This window comes from Hydractinia symbiolongicarpus, chromosome 4 (assembly GCF_029227915.1).
Source record: "Hydractinia symbiolongicarpus strain clone_291-10 chromosome 4, HSymV2.1, whole genome shotgun sequence".
Taxonomy (NCBI): domain Eukaryota; kingdom Metazoa; phylum Cnidaria; class Hydrozoa; order Anthoathecata; family Hydractiniidae; genus Hydractinia; species Hydractinia symbiolongicarpus.
The window spans coordinates 13,963,159-13,975,645 of record NC_079878.1 but is presented as its reverse complement, the minus strand read 5'-3'; the positions used below and the strand labels follow the sequence as shown (position 1 = coordinate 13,975,645).

The following is a 12,487-nucleotide window of genomic DNA, read 5'->3' as shown; positions in this document are numbered from 1 at the left end:
GTCACGGTGTAACTCCCCTAAAATATTTTTTGGTCCAAACTATAAAAATAAATAGTTGTAAGGCTTATCTACACTAGGCGGAATATTTCGAGCTGGCATGATTTTAACTATTTTGATACGTTGGTAGAAACTTTAGCTACTTTTTACTTTTTAGTGGCGGAAATTTACGCCAGGTAATCAGAATCTTTGATTATTACGCTAGCCAATCAGAATTTTTGATTATTCGGCTCAATTCGCAAAAATTTTCATAAAAAAATTCCGCAAAATAAAAACAATTTCATTCCTTTACCTCTTCTGAAAATCACTCATTTACGGAAAGAAACGATCGCAAAATGTTTTGTTAAATATCAGAATAATGAATATAAATCTCGTAAAACACAAAATATTTTAGCATTGAATCACAAAATAAATCCAGCAAAAGGTCCATAAAAATGAAATCAGTTATGACACATACAAAAATAATATAGTTGATAAATACTAACAAAATACTTACATAAACAAAAACATGTAAAAATCTTACTTGCGCGAAAGCTATAAAAAAGACTTGATCATTTGACCTCTTCAAACCAGGAAGTAAAGCTTCTTCACCATTTTCCTTTACCCAAGTTTTATACGCCTAGAAAATAGAGGCAGATAAAAAAACAGCGTTATGGTGTGCAACACAATATTTCTCCTTTGCCGGCTAAAAAAATCGACGTAGATTAATTTAGGCAAATACCAATTTCTAAAATTTGCATGAGTTTAACGGCTCACTTTCTTGAAATAAAATTTAGGGTGGATTGGATTCGGAATTTTAGCACCCACCTTCATACATTCCTAAAACCTGCAATTCGTAAAAGGCCATCAGCGTTCATTATTTTAAATGTTTCGCTCGAGAAATCTCGTCCACTATATTTTGTGAATTTTTAAACCCCAGGAAAATTTCTATTGTTTAAAAGTAGTAAAAAACCAACCTTATACGACGCTTTCAAACCTCCGTTGTCGGCAATATTCTCCCCAAGTGTAACATTACCTTTAATCTAAAGTAATGAAAACTCATTAAGAATAAAAATTTGCACCAAATTGTTGTCATGTTGGGTTAGTTTGAAAAGTACCCCCAAAGGGCGCAAATACACGGGGCTTAGGTGAGGGCGCTTTGACTAAATACACGAAAATATTCGAATTAAAAATCACAAATTAAAGATCGGCGAGGGGCTTGCACCACTAAAATAAGTTGGGAAAACTAGTGATGAATAAAAACCTCTTTCGATACTACAGTAACTTTTGCTCTTTTAAATAAGTAGCGTGCACAAAAAGATACCTGGATAAACTATGAAGAATTAGCAATATGATCCTACTATCATTTTAGTGGCTTACCGTTAAGATAAAAAACAATAAAAAAACATTCCAATGACTTTTGTCTTTGATGGGTTGAGGTTTTAAATCTAAATTTGGTGAAGTGTTGGCGGAATTCACATTAATTGATATATACCAAACCCTCCCTATCCCAAACACTTCCCCTCCTAAACCCTTTCTTTCTCCCAAAACTTCTATAAAAACTGAATTGTTAAAAGTGTGTGGGATACACATGAAAAACAGGGAGACTAAAAAGTTCCAATTGATTATTGAAACTTTCAATTGATACGGTAGCAGACCCGACACATACATGTTTTCCCTCAACAACAATAAAGTTTTGATATTGATCCACAAAACATTTCTTCTTCTTTTCGAATCCATCAACGGACGACTTTGTCCACCAAGAATTGTTTATACCATGATAATTACCAAACTTGTCATACAATCGACCTACAACAGTGGGATGTGAAACCTGACAATGTATCTGAGGTTGAGTTTTTTTTTAGCATGCTCAACATTGGAAACAGCATGCAGATCTTAATTTAGATACTCAAAAAAAAAAAAACAAAAAAAAAAACGTTGTAGCCTGCAAACCGGTTAGTTGCTTTAATGTTTTGAACACTTTGAAAAATATTCTGAAAAATTGAAGAAAATGGTAAAGTATAAAAAGCACGAAGCTTTCTTTAAGAATAATCTGATCCTACTGCAGTTCTATTTTCAAGATCTAATTCTACATCTATTATGAATTTAAAATAAAATAAACATTAACGCACCATCATTGTCAAAACCATGAGTTATTTCATGACCAATAACCGAACCCATGCCTCCGTAGTTGACCACCTTTGGATAATCAGCTTTAAAATAAGGTGGTTGAAGAATACCAGCTGGAAATACTAAAAACAAAACTTTAGTATCATACCTTTGCAGCGAAAATACTACTGTACTCCAAAAAGAGCGAGAAATTGCCAGTCCTTATCATACATTCCGTGATTTCTTAAAAACTGCTGAAAAGAAGTATATCTGGATAGTTGATTTAATTTGGGCTTAGTTATAACTTTCTTACGACCAGAACTTATAAAATGTTAACTAGAAAGAAACAAAGAAAAAACAATCAAAACATAGTAACCATACCACACAACCATGAGATACACAAATGATGTTCAATAAGTCTGTTTGTGAATCACTATCTTACCTATCTGGTTGTTGCTTGGACTGTAGTATGCATTTATTGTCGGTGGTGTCATGAACCATTTCATCTTGTTCACCTTGTCACGCAGCACGAAGAAATCTTTTTCTGCATGATGTCGCGTGAGTTGTAATACATTCTCAAAATATGTCATCGCATTCAAGTTCACCTAAGGCGTTGAGAAGAGATAATAATGGGTTTCTAATCTATTGGGACTTGCCAGCAAATGTTGAAAACAAACGTAAAAAAACTAACATACAAAAGCTATTTGAATATTTATTTATTTATTTTTTAGGGTCATCACCCAGCCAATTTTTATTACGTAACGCAAACTTCCGTGACAATAAATTACCTTGTAATTGGTGGTTTCTTTAGAGTATAAGCTTTTCGATATTCATTTGGAACACCCCAAACACAAAAATGTAGTCGGCCCCTTACTTGCACCTTTCTCCCCTAACATATTTTTATCCTTGTGACATGTAATGTAAATAGAATTGGTGGTATATCGATTATCTAGCTGAGCATGTGATGGTTGCAGGGCTTCCAATGCTTAATTGGAAAAAATAACTATTAAACCTTCCTTATTGATAACAAAACCAATGAGAATTGAAAGCTCAACTTAGGTAAAAATCGTTGTTTCTGTTCGTTGTTTTTTTGTTTTTAGCCAAATTTGAAATGTTTCTATTTAAGAAATAAGAAAGTAAAAAAAAACTTCGTAATACATTATGATTGTTATGTAAGTTTCCTAAACTTATATAATATGTTACCATCATGTATTTTTGCGGGTAATAAGTTGGAGAGCATTATTTTCGTGACGCGTTAAGTCAATCAACTAATGAACATACGAATTGCATTTAATCAAAAAGTACTAAGGCTTTTGTAGTTCTGAAATTTTTAAAAATCTCAGGTTACGGTGCAAATCTCAGGCTACAGTGCAAATCTTAGGTTACGTGCAAATCTCAGGTTACGGTGCAAAGTTTAACTCCTATGAAGACTAGCTATGTACGGCAATATAAATATAAAATGGGTTTTCTACCCCCTTATAATGTTCATCCAATTTCTTTGGGTCCAAAATGTAATGTGGATAGCCAATTTTTTGTGCAATCATTTGCGCTTTTGCTTTAGCAGCTTTCTGAGTAACACTGTCCATCCAATCGAGGTTGGAAAGTGTTTCTGTGAATGCATCACGTACTCTTTTTACCATACTGTTTGCCTATAAAGTAAAAACGAAGATATGTGACACTTAACAGGACTACCAACTAAATCAACGCAATAATTCCTGACCATCAAAAACAAAGTTTTAGGTATTCTCTACAAAATAAAAAATTTATGCAGTAGCAAAACAAGCTTCCATATCTGTCACATGTTATTGAAACAGTGTAAACTTACCTTAAGGGAAGAAAATTTTGCAGAAACTTTGGTGGGATCGCGGTCTTAACAAATTTGAATTTCTGCATTATTTTCTTTGCTATTCTCCAATGTTTCTACGCATCAGGATTTAATCAGAATACTTTTGATTGTAAGATTTTGGTGACAAATGATTTCAAGTTAATTATTATTAACTAAATCCCTGGCAAAAGAAGATATTGCCACGGATTTAGTTCACCGCTAATTTCGCCAAATTTTGTTTCCGTTAAAATTTCTACCTTTAAATTCTTACCTCTGTTTTACTCTTCTGCGCAAATGCTTTTTTGACAAACATACCACCTAATGCCATGCCTAGACCATTATCTGTTGCAAACAAACATCTCTTCCAACGAGGAAGTTTTTCATAAACACCAAACTTTGCAATGCTTAAGTTCTTTTGCAGCAAAATGATATCATCAGTCAGTAAGTCAGCATATGCAGCAGCAACATGAAGCAAAGCGTGGTTTTTGATCACACTAAACGTAAAACATTCCATATAATGCAATGTATTTATTTTACATATATGTAAACATTGAACAGCTCTGCAATTTTTAATTCACAAAAGTAAATATATAATTGCCTAAGGGGATGATAACATGGAAATCTTCAGTCTTCGCTACAATTTCACCTTTTAAAATTTCAAAATATTTTGCTATGGACAATTGAGCATGATATCAGCCTTGGCTGAACATCCTTTTCTTAAGATGGAATTTATATTTTCACCAATCAGAAACTATTTCAGAAAAGATGTGTAGCAGTACACCACACGGGATTTCTTAAACGATGCTGACACAAACAAATTAAAAGTTTGGAGAAAAGATAACTATCATCCAACTCATCCTCAAACGATAAAAAAATTTGTAAACCTGGAGTGATTTAGCATTATGTATTTTGTATTTTGTATTTTGTATGTCAAATAAAATAACAGTCAATTTTTTTTCGATATTGTTATTCCAAAATTACATTTTTGTATGCACACATTATGTGATGATTTTTGGGAATACATGATATTTCGCTACAGGGCAATAATCCTAGCTTTAGTTTTAACACAAACTGAATATCTGTCAAATTTAAAAATCTCTACATGTAATTACAAATCCTAATGTGCGTCAGTTAAAGACGGGATGAAATTTCTGCTACATAAATGAGTTAAAATTGCATTCCGGGCCGAAATTCTCTATGTAATCAGTCCCCCTCCCCCATTCCTTAAAAAATGTAATTATGAAGCTAAATAACTTGACAACCAATAGATTAACTTTTTTCCGGTGTAACCAAGGTTCAAATAGGACCAAAATTCGCTGATTACTTTGTACACTATACATGGTCAAAATTATTTATTGTAGAAAAGCCAGATTCCTGTGGGATAAATTTGTAACTAACTGATAACGTTGTTATGGGAAAGTAGTAGAGTACATGATCAAACTGCTTTAAACTGTTCACCTACTAGAGAATTTTCCATGTGCTTTACAAGTAAGCATTAATATGGCTGGAAAAACCAAACTAGGCTTTTAAAATTGACTGACTGACTGACAAAAGATTAAAGCAATAAGAGTTGAAAACTCATTCTGTGGATTTGCAATATCTACAGTTAAAATGTAAGCTTTAACATGATACACAATATTAAGTTAAATGAAATCAAAGGTTGTCAAGTATAAGAAAAGTGAATATCACTGTTATCGCTGTAGAGAAATTGCAAGTTGTATAAAGAGAGGTGCAGAAGACACATGTGAAATTCGATTTTAATCAATGGATAAGCATATGATTTAAAGTTATGTTTCCAAAGAAGTAAAGTTATTTGAGGTGAAAGACATTAGAATTTCACTAGTTAGTGAGAAGTGAAAGACACAAGGGAAATGAAAAGTATGGAATTTTATGTTTGTTTCTGCACATCCATAACCACACTTACTTTGTTGTCATTTTTTATGAAGATTTCCAAAAATGTTTTCTTTAATCCTTCTTCTTTATCTTACTTGATTATTTTCTAAATATTTTTGCAACTGTCAAAAATGTTCCTGTTCTTAAAAAGATTATATTATATGCCTTCTGTGAGTATGACTTAATGTGTGTCATTAATGATGCGTTACATTTAAAATATCAGACAATAAATTTCTGATTATCTATGCAGGACTTCAAATTGTTATGATATTATTTTCACATGGTCCACAAGAAAAATTATTGGCATATTGATACCTTTTTAAAATAACCTAATTTTAGTATTTTACCTGAATGATGTGTTTTCTAACACGCCTTGAAGCTTTTGAAAATACTTCAATGTTGGAATAAGAATAACTTCACTTGAGTTAATTTTTATAGATGTATCTTTGTATATGAATTTCATAAACGCTGTCCAATCTACCTATAAAGAAACATTACATAATTTTTTTTGTATTAATGGCAACGCAAGTAAAATCTAGACATTTTTAAGATTTCTTTGAATGTAAAACAGGGTTAAAATCTAACCCTACTTTAGGCTCTGTCTTGTCGATTACGTAATGCCAGTCCATGTCTAACAAAACTTGTGTAAAATATGTTACAAAAGCCTAATTTTTTAATTTCTAGGGCTGCTACAAATCTTCTTACAAGGCTTGAAATTTTTTAAATAAGTTTGATTCTGATAAATTATTTTTTCCCAAACATAAAGATAAACTCAGTAAGTAATGTTTGCAGAGCCTAGCACTAGTAAAATTTGTGTGTGAAATGCGAGTTTTTATAATTTACGTACTCCCTCAGCTTTAAATAGAACACAAGATATTGCTTGAGTTTGGAGTGGCAACAAACATGGTGGTTTGCAACACATCATTCAGTAAGAGACAGAGTAGGTTGATAACATATGATTGGCTGTAAGACACAGATAGATTACTTCTTAGTTAGAAAGCCAGACAAGAAAGTCGTTAAGAACGTGAAAGTTATATGGGGGGAAGAGTGTGTTTCCCAGCATAGGTTTCTGGTTTGTGATATTATCTTGAAGAGTGTTAAAGAAGCCAAGGGAAAGTACAGGCCCCGTCGCAAAATCTGGAAGATGAAGGAAGAGATTGTAGCAAGACAATTTAGTGCAAAAGTTCAGCAGTTAGTTAGTGTGATAGTGACAATGTTGAAAGTACTTGGACTACTTTGAAGAATTGTCTTCTAGAAGCTTCTGATGATACCTGTGGTTGGACGAAAGGACCAGCTAGACATGACAGACCTGGTGGTGGAATAATGAGGTTGACCAGTGTATAAAGGAAAAGAGGAAACTTTGGAAAGAGTGAAAGTCAGGTGATAGTAAAAATATTTACTTAGAAGCTAAGCGTCGTGCTCGTACAGCAGTGTATAAGGCAAAATCAGAAGCAGAGAGAAACAGATTTGTAGAAGAAGGGAAGGTATTGCTGCAGAGATGGTAAAAGCATCTGGATATATTGGAGTTGAGCTTATTACAAGTCTTGCTAATCAGATTATAAAGAATGGTACTATTCCGAGTGAGTGGCAGTCGAGTGTAATAGTGAATTGTTTCAAGGACAAGGGTGATGCATTAGAAAGAGGTAACTATAGAGGTTTGAAGTTGGTTGATCAAGTAATGAAAGTTATTGAAAGAGTGATTGATAAGCTACTTAGAGAAAGAATTGATATAGATAAGATGCAATTTGGTTTTGTTCCAGGGTGTGGCGCTACAGATGCAATATTTTTAGTTAGACAGGTTCATGAAAAGTATTTAGGAAAGAGACAGAATCTTTATTTTGTCTTTGTAGATTTAGAGAAAGCTTTTGATAGAGTGCCACGTAAAGTTATTTGGTGGGCTATGAGAAAATTAGGTGGGGGTGAGTGGCTAGTTACGATGGTACAGTCTATGTACAGCAATGCTAGAAGTCGTGTCAGGATTAACGATTCACTTAGTGATGAATTTAGTGTAAATGTTGGTGTACATCAGGGTTCAGTACTTAGTCCTTTGTTGTTTATTCTAGTCTTAAAAGCGCTGTCGGTGGAGTTCAGAACAAGTTGTCCATGGGAGTTATTGTATGCAGGTGATTTAGTTCTCATAGCAGAGTCGATGGAAGAATTAGTTGAAAAGATTGAGAAGTGGAAGAAAGGACTAGAAGAGAAAGGGCTAAGGGTGAACACAGCAAAGTCTAAAGTCATGATTAGTAGCATTGCAGCCAAGCAGGAAAGGGGTTGGTAGTAACTCAAGCTTTGCTTGCAAGCATTGGGTACATAAGAAGTGCAGTAGTATTGGTGGAAGGTTAAGAGCTGACATTCAGTTAATATGTAAGCGTTGCAAAGGTGAGATTATAGAGAATGAAGTATTTCCAGTTTCAATGATGTATAACAGTGGCTTGTTAGAGATAGTTGAGAGCTTCTGTTACTTAGGTGATATGTTGGGCAGTGAAGGGGGTGTTGGAAGAAGTGTTACTTGCAGGATAGGTTCTGCTTGGAAAAAGTTCAGAGAGTTACTTCCTTTGTTGACTAGCAGAGTCCTGTCAATTGAGGTAAAAGGTAGGTTGTATGAGGCCTGTGTAAGAAGTGTTATGTTGTACGGTAGTGAGACATGGGCAGTGAAGCAGGAAGATCTTGACCGTTTAGAAAGGAATGATATGAGAATGGTTAGGTGGATGTGTAACGCCAGTCTGAGAGACAGAAAGAGTTCAAATGAGCTAAGAAGCAGGCTAAGTCTCCGTAGAATTAAAGATGTTATCCAGATAAGAAGATTAAACTGGCTGGGGCACTTGGAAAGAATGGAGGAGGATAATTGGGTAAGAAAGTGTAGAGACTTGATAGTTCCTGGGGCAAAGCTCAGAGGCAGACCGAGAAAGACTTGGCAGGAGATTATAAGGACAGACTTTATACAGAGGAAGTTGAGTTTAGATCTAACACAGTCTAGATCAGACTGGAAGAGGGTCAATAATACACCCCGTCCAACCTAATGGAAAACGGACGTTAAGCCGAGAATGATGATGATGATGATAAGAAAGTAGCTAGTTTTTTAGTGTTTTTTTTAAATGTTATTACCTGTTAATAAATTTCTTCTTTAACATTATTACAAATTATAATAAAAAAAAAATATAAAACAAGATGCAATAATAAAACTCTTATGCCTATTTAAATATTAGGTTGAAAGTATGTGAACATTAAACTTTAGGCAGCAAAAAATGGTATTTAAATAAATAAGTGGTGTTAAACTGGTTTTGTATTTTTTTCCAGAATATCTGTTGCCTTCATCATATAGAGCATAAAACGCTGACCAAGAAAATGTATAGGATGATGTATCTTCTGATGAATAGTTACAGAGATATTGGAGTTTATTTTTTTTGATTCTGTCATCAACCTGTTTGTTTTGAATGGAGTGGATTAACCTAGCATTAGCAAATTGGTCCTTTTTGGTCCCAGTTGGTACTGAATAAGATGATGTCAGTTATTTCCAACTGTTTTCAACTTTTTTAGCCTTATAATTAAAAATGCAATGCAATGGTTTCACTATTCTTATTTAATGAATTGATGTCAGTCTAAATGCAATGACATCATGCCGTAACATAGGCAGTTAAAAATAAGTATGCCTGTCAAAGAAACTTTGTATTATTATATGTCATTATCCAAAATTTAGAAATTTTAGTATAAGAGCCCACTTTCAGCACCAATCATAGACTGGTGTTCAGGACGCTACAAACAGTCTGTAACATAAAACATACCATAGGAACCATTTTATCCAGATTAGCTAATGTTGAACGGTGGTATGTCTTGTCGATGGTAGTCCTCTCCTCCATAGGCACAAAGATCTAAAATCAATGAGAATCAATATAAATGTTGAAGTGAATCAAATGAGCTAAAAAAATAGGCAATACTCAAACACAAAAAATATTTTCTAACACACTAACACATACAAAATAGTGTTAACTTTTTTTCAGTTTTTTCTATTTTTTGAATTCAAGGAATGACAAACTTCCAATATGAAAAAAAAATCTTTACAGATTAAGAAATGTAATCAACTATTGCTGTTTTTTATCAGAAATTTAACTAAAAAAGTAAATTAAAAAATTCTGTTGACTTTTTTATCTTGTCCGTGATGTGTTAAAAATATTTACTTAAATTACCTTATATAACTGTCTTTCGAAAGTTAAAACATCATTAACAATGGTTGTTGTTTTATCTGTCGTCAACTCCTGGTTAAGTCTTGAGTATAATTGAATCAAATATGCTTTATATGCCTTGATAACAATATCAGAGCTGTTCTTGTATCGAAACATTGGAAGACTCAAGCCAGCTTGAGAAAACTAAAAAGTCAACATAAAGTTAGATATCCAAATTTCAGAATAGCGCTCCTTTTGATTCTTTCCGAAATAAGAATAAAAGTTAAGAACATACACAGCTAAAAAGCCTAGGTTTCAAGTATAGGTTTCAAAAAGTCTATATGAAAGGAACTTTTCTATATGTAGCTTGTGTAACTCTCACCTTCTCAAGATATTATCAGTTTCTCACAGAATTTGTTTAAAAACAATTTGAATAAAGAATTTGAATTTGAATAAAGCACTTTACCTTTAATACATACACTTTTGAGTTTTTATCATCAATCCCCACTGAGACATCAAAAAATGACGTTATGCTTGCAGAATTGTATACGTTATGCATCAATGTTCGTATTTTGCTTCTTTTATCTCCAGATTGATCTATTTTCAGTCTTGCTTCTTTTAACAACTTAGTTAATGGTTGTGTGCCAATTCTGTTAATACGTGTCATATTCATACAACTTTGGTACAATTTGTATGTGTTATGTTCTGCAACACTTCCCAGTATATTCTGTTGCACTGAAGCATTCTCTAGAATACTTCGTTGAATTAGCATATTTTTATTATGAAGAACAGAGTCAATTGACCACCTTATTTTATTGTCAGGTATTGGATTTTTTGATAACCACCCTCCACATGCAAATTGATAAAAATCTTTGCAAGGATTTACAGTTTCTTTAATTGATGATTGGATAAATGCTGCTGATTCGACACACCCTCCGGAGGTGCAATACTTGTTCGTAATGTGTGAGTTCATGTGGCGTTCATGAAAATAAAGATAGATAAATATCGTGCAAACCAATAACAACAAAAGTACAACTAAAAAAAGAGTTTTGTTTACTGACTGGCACTTTTTTTTGCTTGTATAATTAGGAACTTCAACAACATAGTTAAGGCTGGGCTCAGTAGTTAACATCCCATGAGGTGATGGGTCATCTTTAATAATCAGATCTTCAGTACTGTCATCCGAATCACTTGTTAATTTTGTTCTTCTGGTATTACTCATTTTGATAACTTGCTACAAAAGATAATATCTGACCTTATAACACAAATTGTTTTATTAAAAAATCTACAATGCAATGGCTTCTTTAAACAGCACCTCAAAACAGCACCTCATTTACAGTACTGCTTATGTAACTTTATATGATAGTTAATCACCTTCACACAAGTTTTTGGTAGTGTCAGAACATTCGTTGTTATTCTTAACCTATTGTTAAATACATGAGCTATCCTTGATGTGGAAAAAAACATAGAGTTCATGTCTCAGACAAAAACCATAATTAGCTCAAGTAAACTTTGTGAAGCCTATTGTTTGTTATATTTATTTATTATTAGCATCAAGGGATCAACAAAAGAAAATAATCTATAACATGTGTATAACACACAAACAGTCCTATTAAAATGTGTTGTATACGAAGCTTTAATATTGTTGTATTTCCTAACGACCCTTCAAAGCTTCAAATAATGAGGAAACGAATTTAGGTGCTTAAAATGAGTATTTCGCTTTAAAATAACAAAAAAAAAACTAAGAAGCTGAAGAATCCCCATATTTCGTCTTTAAATGACAAGAAACAATCATATAAAGCATAAAATCACTGTATATAAATATTGATTTTAGATAATACAAAAAAAAATCATATAAAGCTTAAATAGCATAACTTTGTGCAATAACAACAAGAAAATGAACATAAAAATCACCATATTTTATTCTTTAATAATGAAAAAAAGTTCCTTTGAAGGTTAAACACCACTATATTTTGTTCTAAGATGATAAGAAAACAACCCTACAAAGCTTAAAAATTGCTGTATGCAGTGTCAGAAATTGCTATATTACATCTATGGTTCTCACACAGCAATAGCAATGAAAAGCAATTAAGTATGTAGACATGATGTCATTATGTGATGTCGTAAAACTGGTGTACATGTAATGTTACATTCAAGTGGTACTGTGTATACCAATTATATGACATCATGCATTAAGAAGCAAATTTGCAAAAATTTTAAGTCCAAAAATTTTGATAACAGATCAAGATTTTTCAAAAAATTAAAAGATTTATAAAGCTTTTTAAGCTCTTCCATATGAATCCAACTTGTGTTTTTGTGGGAAGTTGGCTTAAAATTTAACATTAGAACAATGTAGTTAAATTATACACACACAAATACTTTCTATATTAGAAAGATTTCTATTTCTTTCCCCTATTACAAGCTTTTTCTTAATGATAAGACTGCATATCTTATAGTCCACTTTATTTTTAAAATTCATACAGAAAATTTGTAACACCCTCCTTCATTGTGATGATTAACTTTT

General features: G+C 32.7%; 1 protein-coding gene across 1 annotated transcript; it reads right to left on the bottom strand.

Annotated features, from left to right (window-relative positions):
• Window positions 1-325: 325 nt before the first annotated feature.
• On the bottom strand, window positions 326-11,319 carry LOC130641454 (endothelin-converting enzyme homolog). The gene is made up of 11 exons (XM_057448259.1): window positions 10,430-11,319; window positions 9,988-10,167; window positions 9,586-9,672; window positions 6,151-6,284; window positions 4,182-4,404; window positions 3,558-3,734; window positions 2,528-2,690; window positions 2,109-2,228; window positions 1,646-1,785; window positions 954-1,019; window positions 326-616 (listed from the first exon to the last, which is right to left on the bottom strand). The coding sequence occupies exons 1-11, from the start codon at window positions 11,183-11,185 to the stop codon at window positions 341-343; spliced, it is 2,322 nt and encodes a 773-aa protein (XP_057304242.1). The 5' UTR covers window positions 11,186-11,319; the 3' UTR covers window positions 326-340.
• Between the last annotated feature and the right edge of the window lie 1,168 nt (window positions 11,320-12,487).